The 24,902-nt window shown below is 35.1% G+C and overlaps 1 protein-coding gene across 2 annotated transcripts in view; it reads right to left on the minus strand.

The window, feature by feature from the left end:
- LOC141496190 (MICOS complex subunit Mic25-like) overlaps positions 1-24,902 on the minus strand; it is a 211,304-nt gene that overhangs the window by 158,462 nt on the left and 27,940 nt on the right. Inside the window, exons 1-3 of one of the 2 annotated variants that reach the window (XM_074198442.1) lie at positions 24,030-24,047; positions 19,183-19,257; positions 12,608-12,691 (exon numbers count right to left, since the gene is read on the minus strand). In XM_074198442.1, coding sequence (XP_074054543.1) covers positions 12,608-12,691; positions 19,183-19,206 — 108 coding nt within the window. In that variant the 5' untranslated portion in view covers positions 19,207-19,257; positions 24,030-24,047. Of the gene's footprint in view, positions 1-12,607; positions 12,692-19,182; positions 19,258-24,029; positions 24,048-24,902 lie in introns of those variants that run through there. The other variant, XM_074198441.1, reaches the window with a different exon arrangement.

The following is a 24,902-nucleotide window of genomic DNA, read 5'->3' on the forward strand; positions in this document are numbered from 1 at the left end:
CATGGCATCACCTCCATGTCTTGGTCTTCTTCAAGTACAAAAGATAAACATTATTCTCCCCCTCCCCACCCCCCCATAATATTATACTCAGCTTTTCCGACTTACACTCAGTTTTCTCAGCTATAATCATAGTTCTTTTGTCTACTGTAAAATCTTTTTTCCAAGTTATCTGCATGTTTTATAATGATGGCTGCTAAATGATTTTTTAACCTGACTGTACTTGGTATTTTCATTTTTTTCTTTCTATTTGCAATATTTTTCCATAGACTTGGAAACATTGGGTTTTGACTATGATGATCTTGGGAATTTTCATTTGGGTTTTTTTTTTTCAGGAAGTAAATGGCAGATTCTTTCTACCCCTGTTCTAAAAGATCTGGGTAGTTTTGTTTTAAGATTTCTTGACTCTCTTTTGGCCATAGCATTCTAACAGTTCAATAATTCCTCAAGTTTTTCTGCTTGATCTGCTTTCCAAGTCAGTGATTTTTGCTATGAGATATCTGACATTTTCTTTTGTTTTCAATTTTTTTTATTTTTAGTATTTCTTGCTGTTTGATGAAGTCATTGGCTCCTATTTGAGTCATTCTAATTTTTAGGGAATTTGTTGCTTGGATTTTATATATCTTATGCCAAGTTGTGAATTCTCTTGAGAAGTCATTCTTCTGCGGTCTCATTTCTCTTTGCTTTTATCCTCTACTACTCTAATTTTCTATATTTTACTTTTTCAACCAACAAAAATAACAGTTTCTTTCCCTCTCATCCCCCCAATTCAGAAAGAAAAACAAAACCTCTGTTACATCCTAGACAGTGAAACAAAATTAATTTCTCCTTTGGTAAGTCCCAAAAGAAAAAAAAATCTATTTCTCTACCTACTGATCTATTTATCTTTTATTGTACATTCTGAATCCTTTGCATTGCTATCAGGTTGTGCATAGCATATTTCATTATTAATCCTCTGGAATAATTGTTGGGTCATTAAATTGATGAGTATTCTAAGTTTTTCAAAGTTTTGACTTTTTATAATATTTTTTGTCATTGTATAAATTGTTTTCCTCTCCTATTCTTTCTTCTACAGTACTCATTTCTTTTCTAGTTTGCTCAATCATCTATAAGTTCATTGATAAAAACATCAAATTCTCTCTTCTTTTACAAGCTATTGCTTTATATCTCCCTAAAATTTTATTTGGATTTGTGTCCAAGCTGTGTTTTTCTCTAAGGTTTTGCTTATATAAGTTTTGGAATCAATTTTCTTCTTCTGGGTCTGTTTGGAATGTACCTATCATCAAAATAACTTTTTAAAATGGGATTTCTTTTTTTTATTTGCATATTTTTTCATACTCCTTCCTAACTCTGGACTTAAGGTCTGTGTTCATCTGAGATGTTTGTGTTGGGCCTGCTGTTACTTTCTAGGTTTATCGAGTATTATTTTAGTAGGCTCTGAGGGACAGCTCAGGATGAGGACCTTTCAATACATTCTAAGTGTTCTGATTCATGGCAAAGTTAGATTGTACCCCTCTTATACATTGGTTTAAATACTACAGACAATTAAAAATGTGATAATGGAGAGTACTATGATGGATGTGAATAATGTATAACAAATGTGGAACTTTGGATAAAAGAAGTAAAAGATGTTCTTGGGGAAAATATATGATAGGAAGAAAAGATGATGACCAGTCATGTAATAAGGATGTCTGCTGGAATGCTCAAGTGGGAACCTTTCCAGTTTTAAAATAAGAAGGGGAAGGCTCCCAACATGCTGGGTGTTGGGTCTTGTGACAAACTTATGAGAGGACACAAATTTAAATTATATAGGGTAAAGAGTCATAAATAAGTTGTGATCTGCATCAAGGAAGGAAACTTCCAAACTGATGAGGTCACAAAACCATGTGGATTTTAAAATCTGAGTACCATAAAGAGGGAAAGCTAGGCTATGCTTCATATATGGCTACACTCCTATTACTATTAGTTACAGAACCTAAAAAAGGTGTCACCCAGCACTTTGACAAAGTTAGAAAGCTTTAAATATATAGTTTCAGACATTGCACCAATATCAACTATTAATTTTAACAGTTCATCCTAATTGAAAAAGATCTCTCTCTCTCTCTCTCTAAAAAGCATCATGAAGGGATTGGAAAGGGGGAGAAGGAATCATTATGTGAAAGAAAAACTAACAGACATATCTGGGAATGGGAGTTGGGAGCAGTACCTTCTCTCCTGCTCCTCCAGTGGTGGCCTTCATATCTCCTTTCCAAAGTAGGGTGGCTACCCTAAAGCCTCAGCTAAAAGGAACACTTGGCTAACCAGTGTCCTCATTCCCTCATCAAGCCAGATACTAGAACTTTCTCTTTATATCAGGCACCTTGAAGCACACAGATTACTTATTTTTCAGTTTGTGATGCTCTTACTCCCGAGATTTTCAAATGAAGCTATGCAAAGTCAAACTTTCAATTCATTTGCTTAGTACCATGTTCTACCAATTGCAAGCATATTCAAGAACAATTGGTGGCTGACTTTTTCATCTCTTAGAAAATAACTTCAATATTGTACCTACTAAACTTCATTTTTCAGGACTATCTTGACTACTAATACCTTAACTGATCCTGAGAACAAAGGTTATCCCTTTCATAAAAATTATCAGACACCAACTGTTGAAGCATACACTAGTTGGTTAATACAAATATTTATTGGCTACTTTTCTCCTTTCTGTGCCTCCATTTGTGAAAGAAGCTTAATTCTACAAAGTTGCTGTAAGAATAAGTACTGTAATATGCTTTGAGATCCTGAAGAAAACACTATATAAATTTCTAGCCTGGTATTAGGAACATTGCTGGTGCCTGAAAAACTTAAGCTGAAGGGTCATGGATCCAGAAAAAAAAAGGGTTGTCTCTTTAAATTTTTGTGGATTGTATCCTTTTCCCCTCTCTTTTTAATTTATTTTTCAAATTTATAAAATAAAAAAAGCATTTCCATAAAACAATATAAGAAAAAGATGATTACACATTAAACTGCAAATCTTTTATGTACAACTTGCTATTTCTTTAAAATATATAATAGTTATCATGTAAATTTTTTTACCTTTTCTCTCTCTTTCCCCCACCCCTAGAGATGGCTATCATATAAATATATCTATATATGCATATATATATATATACACAAATATGTGCATGTAAAATTATTCTATACATACTTCAATTGATCAGTTCTTTCTCTGAAAATAAGAGTGTTTTTTTCCTATGTCCTTTATAATTAATTTGGGTATTTAAACAAAATGACTTATTTGCTCAAAATCAGTCTTAAAACAATATTGCCGTATACAATATTCTTAGTATACAATTGTCGTATACAATATTCTCTTAGTTCTGCTCATTTAATTTTTCATCATTTTGTGCAAGTCTTCCCATGTTTTTCTTTTATTTTTAAAGATTTTATTTATTTTTAGTTTTACAATTTTTTCTAATCTTACTTCCCTACCCCCACCCCCCACAGAAGGCAATTTGTCAGTCATTACATTGTTTTCATGGTATACACTGATCCAAATTGAATGTGATGAGAGAGAAATCATATCCTTAAGGAAGAAACAAAGTATAATAGATAACAAGATCAAACAATAAGATATCAGGGTTTTTTCCCTAAATTTAAGGTAATAGTCCTTGTTCAAACTCCATAATTCTTTCTCTGGATACAGATGGTATTCTCCATTGCAGACAGCCCTAAATTGTCCATGATTGTTGCAATGATGGAATGAGCAAGTCCATTAAGGTTGATCATCACCCCCATGTTGCTGTTAGGATGTACAGTGTTTTTCTGGTTCTGCTCATCTCACTCAGCATCAGTTCATGTAAATACCTCCAGGCTTCTCTGAATTCCCATCCCTCCTATTTTCTAATAGAACAATAGTGTTCTATGAAATACATATACCACAGTTTGCTAAGCCATTCCCCAATTGAAGGACATTTACTTGATTTCCAATTCTTTGCCACCACAAACAGGGCTGCTATGAATATTTTTGTACAAGTGATGTTTTTACCCTTTTTCATCATCTCTTCAGGGTATAGACCCAGTAGTGGTATTGTTGGATCAAAGGGCATGCACATTTTTATTGCCCTTTGGGCATAGTTCCAAATTTCTCTCCAGAAAGGTTGGATGAGTTCACAGCTCCACCAATAATGTAATAGTGCCCCAGATTTCCTACAAGCCTTACCCATGTTTTTCTAAGACCACCAAACTCATCATTACTTGTAGCACAGTAGTATTCCTTCATTAATTATATACTTGTTCAGTCAAGCATCTCTGCAATTTCTAATTCTTTGATACCAATCATCTTTAGAAATAGACCAAGATATTACTGGGTCCAGATGACTCTCCAAAATAGTTGAATAAATTCACAATTCTACCAACAATGAATTAACATCCTAATTTTTCCACATCTCCTCCAACATTTGTCAGTTTCCCCATTTCATTCATTTCAGCCAATCTGGTGGGTATAAAATGATAACTCAAGGTAGTTTTAATTTGCATTGCTCTAATCAATATTGATTTAGAACATTTTTAGATGAAAATAAATTGTTTTGATTTCTTCAGCTGAAACCTTGTATTCTAATAGGGAATGACTTGTATCCTAATAGATTTGACAAAGTTTTTTATAAATCTGAGATAAGATCTTTACTTGAGAAATTGTTTATAAAATTTCTTCAAACACAGGCATATACACATATTTCTGCTATCCTGATTTTGACTGTTTTATTTGTACAAAACCTTTGTAATTTAATATAATAAAAATTATTCATTTTGCACCTAACTTTGCTCTCTATTTCATGTTTATTCATTAATTGTTTGCCTATCCATAAATCTATTAGGGAATATATTCTACGTTTGTAATTTTCTTGTAATCTCTCTTTATATCTAGGTCACACATCTAGTTTGACGTTATCTTGGAAAATAGTGTAAGATATTGGTTTATGCCCAGTTTCTGCTATAGTGCTTTCTTATTTTTTCAACAATTTTTGCCAAATAATGAATTATCTTCCAATTTTAAGTCTTTATACTTGTCAAATACAAGTGTAGAATACAATATTTACTTGCTGCTGAAAATTGTGGGTCTGTTCCATTAATTTACCTTTCTGTTTCTTAACCAGGATCAAAAAAATTTTGAGAATTTGATATAATGATGATTATAGTTTAAGCTCTGGTACTACTAAACCTCATTCCTTTTTTTATTTTTTCTTAGTTTCTTTTTTATTTTTGACTTTATTTTTCCAATTACATGCACAGGTAGTTTTCAGCAGTCATCCATTTTAAGTTCCACATTTTCCTATCACTCTCCCTTCCCTCCCCCCTCCCCATGGTAGCAAACAATCTGGTAAAAGTTGCTTTATTGGGGTGGCTAGGTGGCGCAGTGGATAGAACCCTAGCCCTGGAGTCAGGAGTACCTGAGTTCAAATCTGACCTAGACACTTAATAATTACCTAGCTATGTGGTCTAGGGCAAGCCACTTAACCCCACTGCCTTGCAAAACGCAAAACAAAACAAAACAAAACAAAACCTAAAAAAAAATTGCTTATGTACATTCATGTTTAACATGACTTTTTGTTTTTCTAAATACATTTTTTTAATTTTTTCCAATTAAGTAAAAGAATTTTGGGCAATTTAAGTTGGATGGTATTGAATTTAAAATTAGTTTAAGGAAAATTGTCATTTTGGCTCTGCCTGTCCATGTACAAATAATATTTCTTCTATTATTTAAATCTGATTTTATTTGTATAAAGTATTTCTTTTTTTAGTTTTTTGCAAGACAATGTGGGGTAAATGACTTGCCCAAGGTCACACAGCTAGGTAATTATTAAGTGTTCGAGGCTGGATTTGAACTCTGGTCAACCTGACTCCAGGGCCAGTGTTCTATTCACTGTGCCACCTAGCTGCCCCCAAAAGTCTTTTCTTTTAATAATTTTGTTCGTATAATTCCTGGATTTATGTTGGCAAGTATACTACAGATATTTTAAACTGTTGAAAGTTATTTTAAATAGAGTATTTTTTACTATCCCTTCTTACAGGTTTTGTTTATGATATATAGGAATGCTAATGTTTACTCTGCAAATTTTAAAAAGTGAAAAAAATAAATCAGCAAATAGGGAAGTCTGAATGAAAAGAAGCTTTTGAATTATGAGGTGGAAAGCAGAGCATCTAAATTTCATTTTGATCATGTGTTTGAAATGCTAACAGTGTATCCATGAAGCAATAGCCAATAGGCAGCTAAGGATAACAGACCTGAAGTTCAGGATAGTAATAAAGCCTGTATGTATAGATTTAGGATTCATCTACATAGAGATTATAATTAAGACAAAATATATAAAAATTTTAAAAAGACACTGGCTAGAGCTCTGATAGATACCTATTCTAAGGGAGCAGGATATATACGATGGTGATGCAACAAAGGAAACCAAAGAGCAGCAAGAGTGATAAAAATCAAAGAAGGAGACTGTAGTGATGAAACAAAAAGAGGCAAAAGTCAATCTGTGCCCCCAAGGTGCTCACCATCTAATGGGAAAGACAACCAGCAAAAAAATATATAAACAAAAATATAAATAAGCAATAAATAGGATGAACAGTAAATCATTAAGAGAATAAAGGTGCTACAAAGACTTCCGGTAAAGATGGACCAAATTGGTCTATAGATGTGACTTTCTTCAATGAGATTCAGCAAAAGAGTGCCCAAGGCAGACTCTGGGGCTGATTTGTAGCTGAGGATTGGAAGGAAGGGCATGAATAATTATAGGTCAAGGAGGTAAGATGTTCCAAGGGTAGAGATTTTGGGCAGTGGCAGCCCCTTGGGAGAAAATAAGTGGCCTCCTAAGGAAATTATTCTGAAGGATGAATTGAGTTGAATTGGATAAGTAGTCATATGCTTGTTGTTTAAAATATCTAATGCCTTTAACCTTAATAGCTTGTATCTAAACCTAATTAGACAAAGCACCTTTATAAATCACATATTACATCATTAGTTTGTAACAACTGCATCTTTCCTGAAACCCTCAAATCCATCCAAGTTGACTATCACATCCCCTGCAGTAGTGACTATAGACCTTTTCTACACTCATCAGTCACCAACTCTCTCTCTACCTTCTTCAGTTTCAATAAAGACCTTGGTCTACTTTAATTGAGAGGACAGTTCCATGTGACACTCTCAACTTTCTGTTTCTGTACCTTAGACTCTCATCTCCTAATTTCTTTTTTTACTGTAGTCTTTTTTTATTTTAGTGTTTGCAAGGCAATGGGGTTAAGTGGCTTGCCCAAGGCCACACAGCTAGGTAATTATTAAGTGTCTGAGAGCAGATTTGAACCCAGGTACTCCTGATTCCAAGGCCAGTGCTTTATCCACTACGCCACCTAGCCACCCCTACTGTAGTCTTAAGACAGGATTCATCTCCTCCTTTTCAAAGATCCTTACATGCCATCTAGATTGATACAACAATCTCCTAACTCAGTTTCTTTCCATTTCAATACTACCTGCACACTATTACTTCTATATTAATTAATTTTCCTAAGACCTCTATTACTCTCCTGCTCCAAAACACTCAATGGAGTATCTAGGAATCAAGTTCAAGTTTTCTGATGTTAATTAAAGTTCATTCCATTGAAATCTTATAAACACTAAGTATAATCCATAAGTGTCTTGTAAATGGAAAATGCCTTCATTTCCAGATATGGTGCAGGCACTTGAGAAATATCAAGTTGTGAGGGTTATGTGAAGAACGGAGTCATCGAACGATGGGTACAGGGACACAGCAAACAAGAAGCCCCACCAGGTATTAGTGGTGAATCACAATGATGTTCACTACCCCAACTAAGGTATATCCAGAGAGCAAGACATCATGAAATATAGTATTATACTGTTTTTAAATATACCAACCACTGGTGAGGGAGGGAAAAGAATGCCCCAGATCTGATAAATGATGAACAATAGTAATTTTTTTTCTTTTAAAGAGAAAAGAACTAGACTTCTCTCTATATGGGAGAAAAAGACTAATGGCATTCCATCACAAAGACTCATAGGATGAACACCAAATTTGATATACAGTTCAATTCCTAACTTGTGGGATATTGGGGAGACTAATACTCACTTTGAATCTCATTATCCTCCAAACCTCTTGCTGACGAAATGAAACAGAAATCCCATGTTACATGTAAAAACAATTTTTAACATTCATTTTTAAAACTTTGAGTTCCAAATTCTTTCCCTTCTACCCTCATGAATGAGAAAGCAAGAAATTTGGCATACATTATAAATGTGTAGTCATGCATACATTTCCATAATAGTCATGTTATGAAGGAAAACACAGATATCCCTCCCCAAAAGAAACCTCAAAGAAAATAAAATAAAGTATGTTTCAATCTGTATTCAGACTCATCTGTTCTTTCTCTAGGATGAACAGCATTCTTTATCATAAGTCCTTCAGAGGTGTATTGGGTCACAGTATTGCTGAGAAAAGCTATGTTTTTCACAGCTGATCATCCTACAATATGGTTGTTACTTTGTACACAGTACATTTGTATGAGTTCATGTAAATCTTTCCAGGTTTTTCTGAGAGCATCCTGCTCATTATTTCTTATAGCAGAATAGTATTCCAAAATAATTACGTACCACAATTTTAGCAAAAAATTTTAAAGAACACAATCTCTTCAAAAAATGCTGTAAAGAACCCTTCAAATTTAATTAAAATATCAATTTAGTATCAACTCAGAAGTAAGGTACTGACTGTGCTACCTAGATACTAAGGGAACTACAAAGATAAAGGAGACTTTGGAGGTTGGGCACACAAATAACTACAGTATGAGGTCCAGTGAGTGTGAGAGGTGAATAAGAGGTGGACCCAAAATGCATTGTGAGTTTTCCTCTGCTCTCCTTAGTTTCTAAGATTCCTACTTCCTGACCTGGATGGCATGAGACCCATGCCATCTGGAACCTAACCTAACATAACCTAACCTCAGAACCTTCCTGCCACAGGGCTAAAGTAGGACCAGCTATTCGAGAGCAGAATCCAAGATATGCTCACAAGGAATGAAAAGAAAGGGAAAATGAGACTGACCCAATTTTTAGACAAGAAGTACACTTTAAGTTTGGTTAAGTAGAACTTGTTCTGGGTTGTCATTCAAGAGACTTGGGTTCAAGCCTTAATTGTCATCAATTAGCTGAGCAAACAAACTTCCATCTTATCTGGGACTCAGTTTCCCAAACAGTTATCTATAAAACAATTATTATTGTAGAACAAGTGTTTAAAGAAAAATTTTCTGTTCCCTCCTCCATTATCTAATTTCTACTCCTGCTGTTATCTATGTCAAGAGGCTAAAACAAGATCTAATGCTTTGTTTTCTGGGGAGGTGGAGAAGAGGGGAAGAGAAAGATCTAAGAGAGACATTCTAGTTAGTCCTTTCTCAAGAAGGACAACTAGATAGCTATTTTATTTCAACTTATAAACTGAAATATCCCAACTCCGTTCCTAACCTCTCTATAGAACCACCACTGTCTCATTCATCCAGGTTCACAACTTAGTTGTTATCCATCTCTCTTACCTCCCTGATATCCAACCAGTTGCCAAGTCCAATCAACTTTACCTTCAAAACATCTCCTATGCCCTTTCTTCTCTTGACACTGCCATCCCCCTGGGACACCTAGACTCCTGCTAGAGCCTGCTGGTTAGCCTCCCTGCCTCCAGCCTCTTCCCTACTCCCTACTCACTTGTCAAGCTGATATTCCTTAAGTACAATTCTGACCACATAACCCATCCCCTCCCTCCAATTAAGTCACTCTTAGGACTTATTACCTCCAAGTTCAATTAAAGAAAATCCTCTTTTAATCTTTTTTTAGGTTGTTGTTTTTTTTGCAAGGCAAATGGGGTTAAGTGGCTTGTCCAAGGCCACACAGCTAGGTAACTGTTAAGTGTCTGAGGCCAGATTTGAACCCAGGTACTGACTCCAGGGCCGGTGCTTTATCCACTACGCCACCTAGCCACCCCCTCTTTTAAAGCCCTTCACAGCCAATTCCTCTTCATGGACTCTTCCATCTAGTGACCCTGCCTCCTCACTGTTCCCTGAGTAAGCTATTCCACCTCTTTGTTCACTGGTTGCCTCCCTACCTGGACTCTCCTACTCCTCAACTCTGCCTTCTGCCTTCTCTGGCTTCTTTAAAATCTCAGCTGAATTCCTACTTTCTACAAGAAGGTTTTACCAGACATCCTTAGTCTCACTGCCTTCTCTCAGAGATTATCTCCAATTTATACTATCTATAAGTTTGCTTCTACTTAGTTGTTGCAGGTCATTTCCTCCATTAAAATGAGCTTCTCGAGAACCAGGACTGCTTTTTGCTTTAATTGTATCCCAAGCACTAACACATGATAGGTGCTCAATAAATCCTTGTTGATTGACTGCCCTTTCTGCCACAAACACTGACCACTTTCCTCTTCCTCAATTCTCATCCCTACCTGTTCCACTAGCCAGTACTCTGGAGTTAGTCTCTCCTTAAGTTATCTCCTAGCCAATCTCTTAAAAAAAAATGCTGTAAAGAAAAGAGTTTAAGTGGAAACTGAAAATGTCAAGGTCTCAAAGTATTCAGCACATGAAAATTGAATTATATAAAAGCAATAGTTAATAATAAAAAAGATTGTCAGTGTGTTTCCCATATTTCCAGCCATTATAGAAATAAAATTATCCACAAAGATCGAAGTCTTTTTTAAAAAAAAAAAACTAATACAATTAAGCCTTATTGCAGCATTTCTTTTCTCCCTCTTTCCCATGTTCCCAGTAATCTCCCCTATCTTCTTCACCAATCTCTGTTCTTCAGAATGTTTGGGAGGCATTTTTTGATTTTATTACCAGCAAAATGCAAGTGTTTAAGAGTCAGAAAAGAGATAGTGATTTTGCACCTCCTTGTAGCAGAACTTAATGTCTTTTTCAAAATTTTGTGGAAAATCCTCATTAAAAAAAAGTCTGCATCTGCATATGTAGGAGTTTGATGTCTCTTTATGATGACTAAGGGGAAGAAAAGATGATAAAGTCAAGTTCTTCTGGTACATTTTTCCCCTTTCAGTAAGACAAAGCATTTTTCATTCTTTATAAGGGTGAACATTAAAGAGGAAAGAAAAAGCCAGTGAGACAGTCCTAACCAAAAAAGAAATTTCTTAAAGGAGAAAACTGCAAGGGGGCCTCACTGCTAGCCACTCTAGATAGACACATATCCCAGTTCTTTTAGGAGCCAAAAATGGAGATAAAAAACACAAGAGATGCACAGCAGGAAACTGAAGAATTGCACACATAACAAAAAAAAATCTGTGCTTATGAACATATGGGCAACTGTGATAATTAGAGCTATGGCTGTTGGATCCCCACCCTTTTCCAGGCTTTAAATTCACAATTCCTATCATTTATAAGCTACATTCAAACATGAACATGGAGCTATGCTTAATAAAAAAAGGACATATATTTTTAAAGGGTCAATGACATGGTTAAGCAATACAGAATCTATATCATTCTCTAATTCTATGTGAAGTTAGTATATAGTGTGTGTATAACTATATATATGTATGTATGTGTGTGTGTGTGTGTGTGTGTGTGTGTGTGTATATATATATCTGTATAGCTAGTAACCCTAGCACTTTATGTTATCATTCTATTTGGTATCATACTTGTTGCCTCTGCCCCATCAAAAATAAGAAATCAGGGAGTTAAAATACACAGTCAAGGAAATAGTTCCTTGTTTATCCTCATCATTGTTCAATCCAGGTTTCTTTGTGTCTTTTCTTAGGTTCAATTATAAAGGGAAACCCCATTGGGAATCAAACCGAATACATACCATCAAATGATGTTTTATAGTTTAAATCATGATAGTTCATTTTTTTGCCACCATTCTGTAGCAAATCAGGTTTTGTTACCTCTAGTAGGAAGTATAAATACTTCATTGAGATCTTTCCACACCCTCAGTTTTGGGAAAGTCATCATGATCAACAAGTATACCAAAAAGGGTGTAATTAAACAAGCCTTTAAATGAGCTTTTATAAATAATTTCTAGTTTTTAAAAAAGGGCTTGATATCTCTTTAAAAGGCATTCATTTCAAAGGCTTGTTCTAAGAGAAACTGATAATGTACAACAATTGTGCACCTTGATCTCCACAATTCCCAGGAGAAAATTAATAATATAACTTTAATGTATTTGTATAGTAAGAATGAACATTATTATTATTGTTATTGTTGTTATTATTATTATTATTTTCTCTAACTCAGACTCTTAACTAAATGGATAAAGGTAAATTGGCTCTCAGCACCGCCCTGTGGTGAGAGAAAATTTTTTTTCTAACTTAAATGATAGCAGAACTGCATTCAGTAAAAATGGTTCAAATGAAAACCAAATACCTTAAAGGTTCAGTTTGTAGAGTTGTTTGATACAAGGGGCAGAACAGGTAGGTTGGTCCTGGGGAAACAGGGGAGTGCAAAATAAGGGATGAGCCTGATGACTCCAGGTGTCAGCACAATGCTTTCTGCTTCTTTGGGACACTAATCCATGTGGATACCAGTCAGCTGTTAGTACTTTGCCCCACGAAATCAAAATGAATACAGGCCATACCTTTCTTTCAATGCGACCCAATTGCTCTTTATAGAAAATGTCACGGCGTCTTAGCTCTGCTTCTACACCTTCCAGTTCCTTGGCCTAGTTGAAAAAGAGCAAAACATACATTAGTACTCAGAAATGGTAAAAAAGAGAAGCTAGCATTTGGAAATGAGGTCTGGCTAGCAATTTCTTTTTAAATTTCCAGGAAGGATGCTTAAAATGCCACATCTCTGGCTATAAACTTAAAAGGATGGAAGAGAAATTATTCTTTCATGATCAATTTCTTTTGGTTTAAGCAACTACCTGATTAAAATTTTACTAAGTCTCTTTCTAGCTTTAAGAAGGTTGAATCTACTTTCCTAGAAAAAGAATCCTAGAACCTCTTTAATTAGAATTGACCTCACAGTTCATCCTAGACTTTACCTAGGCAAGAATTCCCTTCTTCCGCCCACCTCCCCCTCCCCACCCCACAGGATAACCTGGAAAATAACACCTTACTGGTAACTGCACACACATTTTTCTGATTCATTCATAATTCTGCACCCTGTCTTCAAGGGCTTTATGAAACAAGATACTTCTCATTCCAACTACACCTGGGTCCCAGCTACCAGGTTTTCTCCATGCCTTCTTATTATTTATATTTCCAGAGGACTTTAGCTCTGTATACCTAATTAGGGAAAGGTTCTCTCTAGAGAGAACCACTTCCTTTTTTCAAGCTCAAAAAAGATCATTTCCTTTTTTCAAGCTCAAGTGCCTAAAGTAATCCATTTGTAAAATACCAAGGAGGAAACACTAGCCAAAGAGTACAAGTTTAAAAAATATAGACATAATATATTCAGGAAAAGATGTGCATGTATGGCAATGCTACTATCTTCTACATAAAGTGTCAGGAGACAGTCAGTAGTGAGGTTTTACAAAGTGTTGACCATATAATAACAACTATAAGAATACAGCACTAGCAGAAAGACTCTTGAAAGAAATAAAAGTATTGCTCAGAGGGGAAAAACCAATATAACAAGGCATTAAGATGGAAACCTGGAAGGGGACCCAGATTTGAACAAGCTGCTTATTTGCCCTTTTTTTTTGGCAGTAGAATAGGAAGGTTATTACTAACAAGCTGCCTCTGGTGGATATGGAAGACTTAAAAAGTGCTGAGTTTCTGGAGTATTTCTGGAATGTAATGCTGCAGAACACTAAATGGAGACAATAGTAACATCCTCAGAATCCTGGAGGTCAGGCAGGCATTTCCCCTAGACACTGTCAAGATATTACACTGAGGTTGCTTCCCAAGAATGCAGGAATGGTTAATCTGTACCAAGCATCTCAGTGGTTCAGTTGTTAACCATTAGTGATCCCTTGATGCAATCAAAGGACAGACTAGTCCAATACAATTAAGCAACCAGGATCAGACTATCTCCCAAGGTTCTAGATGGATCATTTTCTGACCCTACATTACCAGTCAAGAAAGAAAATGATATTCAAGTCAAATTGCTCTGAAGTTCTACTCATGATGTGTTGGAGCAGATAAGGTTAACGAGTAATAGTAAGATAGATGAGCAAAAGGATGTCCTGGATGCTAGGTGGCCCCTTGATAACAAAAACAGCTAATGGCTACAAAGACAGAACTCAGTCCTGACACTTGGAACAAAATTCTAGAACCAGGTGCAACTTTCTCAAGGGAAAGATAGCATTCACTTTTGTAAAAAGAAATGAAGTTTGTCTCTCTTCCTCATTCTAAAGCACTTTGGTCTCACTTCAATTCACAATACAATGAACCGGGAGATCCTAAATCTGCATCTCTGAAAGATTCACTTATACCTCACATCTTTTCTCAGTAACAAGTGAACTAACATGAAAGTACAGTTAAGTCTCAAACATCTGTGGCCTAATGGAAAAAATATGGAAGAATAGGTCAGACCTTAGATCTAATCCACCCCCCCCCACTTTTTTGGGTGACTAATCATATAAATTTCAGTCAAATCAAGAGTATCAATGTTGGAATATGTTACTCACCTTCCAACAGAGAGGTGATATATTTAAGAGGCAGAAAGAGGCATAAATTTTTGGATACCATAAATATAGGAATTTGTTTTGATTGATATGCATATTTATTACAATGGTTTTGTTTTTCTTTTTTGAGCAGGGGTAGAGAAGAGAAAAACTGATTGTTATTTATAAAAAATAAAGTTTAATTAAAAATAGATTCCTCATCTATAAATGGAAGACCTACTCACATTTGCAACTGTGCACTCTCTCTTTCAAGTACATACACACGCAGCTATATGAAAAAGGCCTCTGAAAAAACTAAAATGTAATACAAATAAAAGGTATTGGCATCATTATGAATGTTATGAATTGTCTCTAATTATGCTTTTAGGGCATTTTAACCCATGAGGTAGTGTTTATAATTGAAAAGAGACTGAATTTGGATAGAATGAGACTTGGATTCACATGCTGGCTGTCACTTATTAGTCACTTATTAACTGTGGGTAAGTCACAACTTTTCTGAGCCCTCGGTTTTCACATCTTTAAAATAGGAATAATAATACAAAGCCTTACCTGAAACTACTGTGAGAATTAAAACAGGATAATGACTATAAAGGACTTTATAAAACTTAAAATCAATACAGAAAATATTATTATGAATATTAAGAAATTAAATGAGAAAGAAAAGCTAGTAATGGTGAGTAGTGTTCAGTGCAATGGTTTCTCAAATGATTCTACCAATTATGAAAGAGTTAAAAAACTTTTACCTCAAATACCTTAATTATATTTTATAACTGTACCGCCCTATCTCTCATGTTTCTTTTCCTTCACAACCATACATCAAGTAATAACTGTCTTACAAATGTTTCTGTTCTTTTATTCTAACTTTGATTCCTATCTATCTCAATATATCCTTCTTTGAACTTGAGAAAATAATAATATTCATTTCTCCTTCTCTTGGGTCTTCAGATGGTCTTTTGGAAAAACTTCTGTCTAGTGATTCTGGCATTCAAAGACCATGTTCTCAGTGACTTAGCCTTATCAGACCTAAAATTATATTATAAAGCATCAGTCATCAAAATTGCCTGATATTGGCTAAGAAATAGACTGGTGGATCAGTGGAATAGATTAGGTGCAAAAGAAACAGCAGGAAATTATTATAGTAATCTACTGTTTGATAAACCCAAAGAGTCCAGTTTCTGGGTTAAGAACTCACTCCAATAAAAACTTTTGGGAAAATTGGAAGTTAGTACGAAAAAAACTTGGATTAGACCAGTACCTCATACCCTAAACCAAGATAAGATCAAAATGGGTATAGGATTGAGATATAAAAGACAATATTATAAGTAGAATAGGAGATTAAGGAATAGTTTACCTGTCACATCTATGGAAAGGGAAGCAGTTTATGATCAAGGAAGAGATGGAGAATATAATAAAAACAAACTAGAAAATTTTGATTACATTAAATTAAAAAGCTTTTGCACAAACAATGCCACTATAACCAAGATCAAAAGAAATGTAGTAAATTGGGAAACAATTTTTACAACTAGTATTTCTGACAAAGGACTAATTTCTAAAATATAGAGAAGTGAGTCAAATTTATAAAAAAGAAAGACATTTCTCAATTGACAAATGGTCAAAGGATATGCAAAGGCAATTAACAGATGAGGAAACCAAAGCTATCCATAGTCCTATGAAAAACTGTTCTAAATCATTACCGATTAGAGAAATGTAAATTAAAGCAGCAGATTGGTCAATATGACCAGAAAGGTCATATTGGAATGTTGGAAGGGATGTGGGAAATCTGGGACACTAATACATTGTTGGTAGAGCTATGAACTCATCAACCTTTCTGGAGAACCATCTGGAATTATGCCCAAAGGGCATTAAAAATGTGTATACCCTTTGATCCAGCAATACCACGACTGGGTCTATACCCAGTAGACAAATACAAAGCTTAATTATACTATTTGGATTTCACATTGTCTACTTTCTCTTTCTCTTGATCATGAAAAAGGGTAAAAACAACACTTCTACAAAAATATTCATAACAGCCCTATTTGTGGTAGCAAATAATTGGAACTCAAGTGAATGTTCACTAATTGGGGAATGGCTTAACAAATTGTGGTTATATGTATGTTATGGAACAGTATTGTTCTATTAGAAACCAGGAAGGATGGGATTCCTGGAAGGATTTGCATAAACTGGTGCTGAGTGAGATAAGTAGAACCAGAAGAACACTGTACACCCTAAGAAAAACATAGGGGTGATGATCAAACTTAATGGACTTGCTCATTCCATCAATGCAATAAGGGACAATTCTGGAGTACTTGTGATGGAGAATACCACCTGTATCCAGAGAAAGAACTGTGGATTTTAAACAAAGACCAAAGTCTATTACCTTCAATTTTTTTAAAGTATCTTATGTATAACATAATTTTGCTACCTCTAAAACTTTGTTTTCTCCTCAAGGATATGATTTCTCTCTCAACACATTCAATTTTGATCAATGTATAGCATGGAAACAATGTAAAGATTATCAGACTACCTGTGAGGGGATGGGGGGAGGGAAGGGAGAGTGGGAGAAAAATTGTAAAATTCAAAATCTTACAAAAAAATGATAGGCAGCAACTACTATTGTATATAATTGTAAAACTAATAAAATATTTAAAAAATAAAGACCATGTTCTCTTCCTTATTCTGCAAATAAATTGACTGTTCATCCATGCCTTCTTAGTTACCCAATTACAAAATGAAGAACTATATTCACTATCCTATGCTTTACTTCAATATTGTGAAGGTAAGTGAAATAAAATCAGTTAAGCACTTGAATTTCCTTTGAAGAAAAGTGAAGATAATGATCAAGAATGAATTCCAACTGCCTAATACACTTATCATGAGAGGTCAAAAAGAAAGGTTGTAGAAAATCAACTGACCTTGCATCTTATATGCAATTAGTATTTCATATGAGCAACCAGTGCTAGCAATACCATATATTGGAATCAGCAAAGGATACAGCTGGTTAAGGGTGATGATAAAGAGCTACAGCATCACCATCCATCAATTTCCTTGATGGAATCCATACTTGCCTACTTCAGGAGAAGAAAATTCAGAGACCCAAATACTAATCCCTGAACACTGTCCTGGTTTCCAAACAACAAAAACCACGAGGAAATTACCTTAACCTGAAGCTTGTGCCTTATCCTCTGCAATCTTCAGTTCTTATCATGAGTCAGTACTTTGTGAACTCACTACAGAAAACTTTTTGCTTATCAGATGGCATCCTTATTACTACTGAATTTGGTATACATTTCCTAAGTGTCACTGATATATCACAGAAACGTTAAAAAAAATATTTTAAAACTATCTGCTGAAATATTACAGGCTTTCTCTATAGTCTTCATCTTTTATTACCATGGACAGCTACATTAAACCAGACCTCATGTATGAGTCTTTTGTCTGTTCTTACTGCTTTGTTCCCAGTCACAAGTCACTGCTACAATTTTCAGCCCTCCTAAACCATGTAAGTAAATGTGGTGATGGTGATGTCAAAAAGGACAGAGGCTTCAGGTGTGGGAGAACAGAGAAGCAGATGGCCTCCTAGGCAACTGCAATCCTATTTTCATATGTATCCTTAGTAATAAAAGGACAAGAGAAAGAGAAAGTAGACAATATGTAATCCAAATAGTATAATTAAGCTCTGTATTTGTCTAGCACCTTATCCTAGGACTCTAATCACTTTTCTTACTTCCTTCCCCATAAAAAATCCCAAAATTCAGTAAAATAACAAGAATCCTTCTTTATAAACTGAGAAATGGAGGTACAGAGAAAAAATTCTTCTAATGTGTGAGTTCTGAACCTGGGGTTTGTGAATTTGTTTTCAAATATTTTGATAAAGTATTCAATATGATTGACTTTCTTTATAATCCGATTTATTTTATGCATTTTAAAACATTATTCTAAGGGGTCCATGTGTTGTTAAAAGGAGGTCATGACACAAAAAGGTCAATCTAGAGTTTGCCCTAAATAATCAAGTCACTAATTGGTCAAAAGTTGTAAATCTGACAATACACTATGGCATCCTTTATTTCATCATTAACACAGTATTACTCAAAGTCATACTATAAGACTATTTCATGTAGTCTTTCAAGGAAAAACAATACTCTCGTGTGTGCTACCTCTGTATTTTCAAACATCTTGGGGTGATTCAAGTTGGAAATTAAACATGTAATAGCTTATCCTGGACTTTATCCTGCCCTTGCCTGAGGGTAATTAAGAGTCCACACTGCACATAGATCCTCCAATTTAGAATGAGAACAGATTTTAGCAAGTCATCTAATATGTCCTCCACATTTCCAAGAGAGGAAGTGACATGGCAAGTTCATAAAAGTAGTAAGGAACAGGATTCAAGTAAAAAAAAAAAATGATAAACTCTATATCCAGCATTTTCACACTACATAACTGTCCCCACAAAGTATGTTGGTATGGCAGACAATATTAAAAGAGAACTGTGGGAGAGGCCGAGAATGAGTGGGTTGGGTATAAAAGAGGCCACCAGGGTATTCCAAATGGGCAGGGGGAACTCTAGCTAAGGCTATACTCACACAACTTGCCAAATGTTTCTCCATCTCTGGGGAGGCATCTTAAAGATCATCTTATCCAAGGGGCCGGCAGCTAATCTAGGTAAGATGATATTTCAAAGTCATAACAACAATGAAGGCAGAATGGCAGAAATAAGTACAGTACAGTTCTCTCACCTTAACTCCTCCACAATGATCTAAAAAATATACCAGATTTATCTGATAAGGAAATGGAAGAAAAAAAATCATAGTGAGTCTTTTTTCTGGCCCAGGTTGACTAAGGAAGTTGACTAAGGAGTCTGCCCACACTGGGAACTTGGGGTCATGCAGAGTATGACAATGTCTAGGAATGACAGAGGACTGAGACCCTAGGCAGAGTAGAGGTTCCAGGAATGCAGGGTACAAAAATGAGGGTCTTGGGATGGATTAACCCCTCATGGGGCCACAGATCCAGGGTCATTTAAGGAAGCATGCATAGGGAAAGCAGAAAGGATTGTGGGCCACAGTCATGTCCTGAACAAGGAATACGTTCAGAAGCAGGGAGGAGCTGTGTGGCTCCAAAGGTAGGAGCATCCCAGCCTCAGCCTGCGGTGCAGTAACCAGGGTGGGCATACTAAACAGAGGGAGACCCTAGACAATTCAACTGCTCTGAATCGACGGAGTCTTCTTGCAGGCTAACAGTGGCTGAGCACGTCAGCAGGCCACTTAAAACTTCCAAAAGCAACAGAGTCAAAACCTAGAGCTCCCAGACCAACCAAAAAATATTGGAAGCTAACAGAAAGAAAGATTCAAAGTACTAAGATGCCACAGTCAGAATCACATATGACTTAGCAGACACCATTATAATGGAACTGAGAGTTTGGAGTATGATTGTCCAGAAAGCAAAAGATTATCTACAAAATTAAATTATTAGAAACCCTTTTATTCCATTGTATGGCAATAAAACATAGTCTAAATGAAATAACTATTTATAAAAATATAAACTTCCCAGACTAACAAGAGAAAATAGAGATATAGAGTTATCTTTGGAAAAAGAAATGGAATAAGTTAAATATGAACTATTCCCCCTCCCATCAAATAGAACCAGAAGGATTTACAAGTTAATTCAACCAAATATTTAAACAACTAAATTCAATATAAGCTATTTGAAAAAATAGGAAACGGGTCCTATCAAATTTCTTCTATGATCTTCAAATTTAAATTAGAGGCAAAACAGAAAGAAAACTATAATCTTATATCCCTGCTAAGGAAATGCAACTGATCCAAAATTTTAAAATAAAATATTAGCAAGAAGACTAGAGCAACATATGAGAAGATCATGTACAATAAACAGGTTAGATTTATACCAGTAATACAGAACTAGTTCAATGCTAGGAAAACTATAAATACATTTGACCATATTAATAATAAAGCAATAAAAACATAATTATATCAATAAATGAAGAAAACTTTTGGAAGAGAACAACATCCAAAACTTAGAAAGCAGAGAAATTAATGGAACTTTCATTTGTAAAGAGACATCATTATCTATAATAGAGAAAAGCTAAAGGTTTCTAAAAAAAGTCAAGGGTAAAGCACAAATGTCCATTATTACTATTACTATTCAAAATAGTGCAGGAAATGTGAACTACAGAAATTAGACAAGGAAAAGAAATCAAGTGGAAATTATTGGCAAAGAGGAAACAATCTTTTTTTGCAAATGAAATGATGATTTACTTAAAGAACCTTAGAGAGTCAACTAAAAAACCAAATAAAACAATAACTTCAATAAAGTTGCCAGATATAGAATAAATCATCAGCATTTCTGAATGTTACCAACAAAATGTAGGAAGAAGAGATGAGAGTAATTACATTTAAAATAACTACAGACAGTATAATGTTCTTGGAAGTCCATCTGTCAGTGATTGTAAACCCTTTTCACTTTACATAAATAGGCCATTCACTAGACCTATAAGTAAAGTGATTTTTATGAAATGGGAATTTTGTCTGTGGAAGTGGGGACGGAGCAGCAGGAGTTAAGAAGGTGGCTGTGCACCATGAAGGGAAAATGTCAGCATATGGTTCCAGGACACACCAGCGGACAGGGACAGAGAATGGAAAGCAGGAGGAACACATGGGGCATGGCCAGCCATGTGGGAAGCCTTCCAGAACTGAGAGGAAGAACACATCGGGGCAGGTACATGGGGACTGGACACAGACAGGAGATGGACCACATATGGGAATCAGGGACAGACATGCCATATTCTAGTAGTGGGGAACCAAAGATAGACATGGCTGAGACATCTCTATATTTCTGTATGTATGTATGTATGTATGTATGTGTGTTTATATGTACATATATGTGTGTACACACATATATGTATATAATTTTTTTCTCTTTCGTCTATTGGTCTGCCTCTGTCTCTCTCTCTTTTTCCCTCCACTTATCCCCATCACTCCCCCTCCTTTCTCTCAGGTCTCAAGCCAAGCCCGAATATTATGGCAGTTCTGGCTTTCACTTTAAAAGTTTTTTGTTTGTTTGCATTTTGGTGGGGAGGTGGGGATGGGGGTAGGAGGTTGTGAAGCACTGAGCCAAGAGGCAGGAGCAGAGAGAGAGAGAGAATACAGTAAGGTACAGCAAGGTTAACATAATTGGTTTTTTGAATGTGGATTTCTTTCAGAACTCTTTACAGAAAGTAAGTAGAATTTGTGTGAAATACAAATTTATATAAAGTGAGAACGATCTGTTTATGAACCCAATTATAAAACATTCTTTACATAGACTGATTTAAATAAATAAATATTAATTGCTCATGGATGTGTCAAGCCAATAAAATAAAAATGACAATATTACTTAAATTAATTTACTTATTTAGTGTCATACCACTTAGATTACCCAAAGATTATTTTATAGTTCTAGGAAAAATAATTTAAAAATTCATTGGGGGGGGGGGTAGCTAACCAGCCCTGGAGTCAGGAGGACCTGAGTGCAAATCCGGCTTCAGACACTTAATAATTACCTACCTAGCTGTGTGGCCTTGGCAAGCCACTTAACCTCACTGCCTTGCAAAAAATCTAAAAAAATAAAATTCATCAGGAGGAACAAAAAATAAAAAAATAAAAAGAATTAACAAAAAAAGTGGGAAGTATAGCACTATCAGATCTCACAGTAAATGAAAAAGCTAAAATCATCAAAATAATTTGGTTCTGGGTAAGCAATGGAGAAGTTTATTAGAGGTATCCAATATACAGCAGTAAATGAACACAGGAGCCTAGATTTTGATAAACCCAAAACACTCAGCTACTGAGATAAAAACCGTTGGGAAAACCAGGAAAACCAGAAGACAGTCTGACAAACTGAATAGAATAACATCGTGACATACTTCAAATGGTGCATAATTTGGACATAATGGATAAATGGTCAATTTTGATTTAAAAAATGAGAAAAAGAGTTTGCATAAGCAAAATAAATATGATTAAAAGTAGAAAAAAGGAGAAAATTAAGGGAAAAATCTTTGCAGCTAAGACATAATATAATGAATTGATTTGAATTTATAAGAATAATTCTTTGATAGACAAAGTATATTAATATATAGTTTTCTGAAGAAATTCAAAGTATTAATAGATACATTTAAAATATTCTAAAATCACTATTAATTAGATAAGTATAAAATTACAACAACTCTGAGGTACCACTTAACACTCATCAAACTAGGAATTGATAAAAGAAGGAAAATGACAAATGCTAGTGAGACTGTGGGAAAACAAACACATTAATGCATTGTTGGTGAAGCTGTGAATTAGTTCAATCGTGCTTTCCTTTTTTTTTCTTGTGGGCCAGTGGGGTTATGTGACTTGCCCAGCTAGTAAAAGTCCAATGTCTGAGACAGGAATTGAACTTAGGTTCTCCTGAGCTCAGTGCTAGTGCTCTGTCCTTTATACCATCTAGCTGCCCCTAGGTTCAGCCACCAAAAGCTATTAAATTGAATTTCCTTTGACCAAGTATTATATTAAACATATACTTTCAAAGAGATCAAAGAAATGAATCCATATATACAAAAAATATTTATAGCAGTCCTTTTTTGTGACAGAAATGAACTGGAAAGTGAAGGGAGGGACATCAACTGGGAAATGGCACAGGAATGTGCTGAAATACCACTGTACTATAAGTAATGATGAAGGGGGCAGTTTCAGAGAAACCTGGAAAGACTTTTATAAACTGATGCAAAGTTAAGTGAGTAGAACCAGAATAATAACTTAAATAATAACAATAACATTATAAAAACAAACAACTTTACTCTGATTGATACAAATACCATCACTGGGATCAGAGTACAGATTGAAACATATTCTTCTTTTGAATGTGGCTAATAGGGAATTTGTTTTATTTGATTATACATGTATATATGAATTTTATTTTTCTTCTTTTTCTCTTTGGGGGAGCAGGGTTAGATGAGAGAATTAGAAGATGAAAAAACTGAATTATAAAAATAGTATTAGCTGACATTCATAAAGTACTTTAAGATTTGCAAATTACTTTACAATGTTCGCTTATTTCATCACAACAATACTGTAAGGTACTTTCTATAATTATTTTCATTTTCCAGATGAGGCAACTGAGGCAATTAAGTGATTGCCCAGGATCACATAGCTGATGACTGAAGGATTCAAAAATCAGATCTTCCTGAGGTACAGAAACTAGAGGCAGTAAAATTTAAGTTCAAATCCAGTCTCAAATACTGCTTCATTGTGTGACTATGGGCAAATCACTTAACTTCTCTCAGTCTCAGTTCCTCAACTGTAAAATGAGGAAGGTAGAGACAATAATAAAATATATCTTACAGTATTGTTGTGAGGATTAAGATATTATCTATAATATGCCTACTACTTACTTAGGCTTCCTCCCTCCCACTCCTTTCTTCCTTTCTTTGATTCCAAACCTAGTGTTCTATCTATTGTCACTACCTGGCAACTTCATAAGTGGTTGAGAGAACCAAGATTAGAACCTAGATCTGATTCAGTGCTCTTTGAACTATGTCAATGAATACTGGCTTTTAGTAATGCCTGCTTGACTGGCACAGGTTTGTGGTATGGGCTCCAGATTCTGCTCTAATGATTTGGGACTCTATACAAGGTAGGGATAATTCCTTCCTTTTCCCCACAAACCCACCCTATTGCCCTTCTGACTTTGCTGGGAGGTCTCCAGTTAGCTGTCTCCTCCCACAGAGTTGTGGAATCTCAGGCCTCTGAGAGACTTTTATAAAATATCCACCCCTTAATTATACAGATGAGGAAAACAAAGGACCAGAGAATGGAAGCAATTTCTTTATATTACTCTACAGGCCCAACCATTCATTAACTTATTTAGTACTTATAAAATCATGTCTGGGTGTTCTAATGGATCAATATCAAAGTGGCAGAAGGTTTCCAATCATGGAGCAGCCCAAAGATCTGTGCCTGGCCTTGCACCATTCAATATGTTTATCAATAACTTGGATAAAGGTTTGGATGATAAAGTAGGTGTTTAATAAATACTTGATGTGATTGATCATATTTGCCAATGACACAAAACTAAAGGAAAGCTGACAATGAATGAACAGTAAGGATTCAAAGAGATCTACCGTGGTAGATTAGAATTATTTGACCAAATAGAAGATGAATTTCTATAGGAATAAAAATGAATTCTTGTACTTGAGTACCAAAAAATCATAAATATAAGATAGGAGGCTAGTAATGCAGCAGTTCTGAAAAAAAAATCTTTTAGT

The sequence above is a fragment of the Macrotis lagotis genome, chromosome 8, assembly GCF_037893015.1.
Source record: "Macrotis lagotis isolate mMagLag1 chromosome 8, bilby.v1.9.chrom.fasta, whole genome shotgun sequence".
In the NCBI taxonomy this organism is placed as follows: Eukaryota; Metazoa; Chordata; class Mammalia; order Peramelemorphia; family Peramelidae; genus Macrotis; species Macrotis lagotis.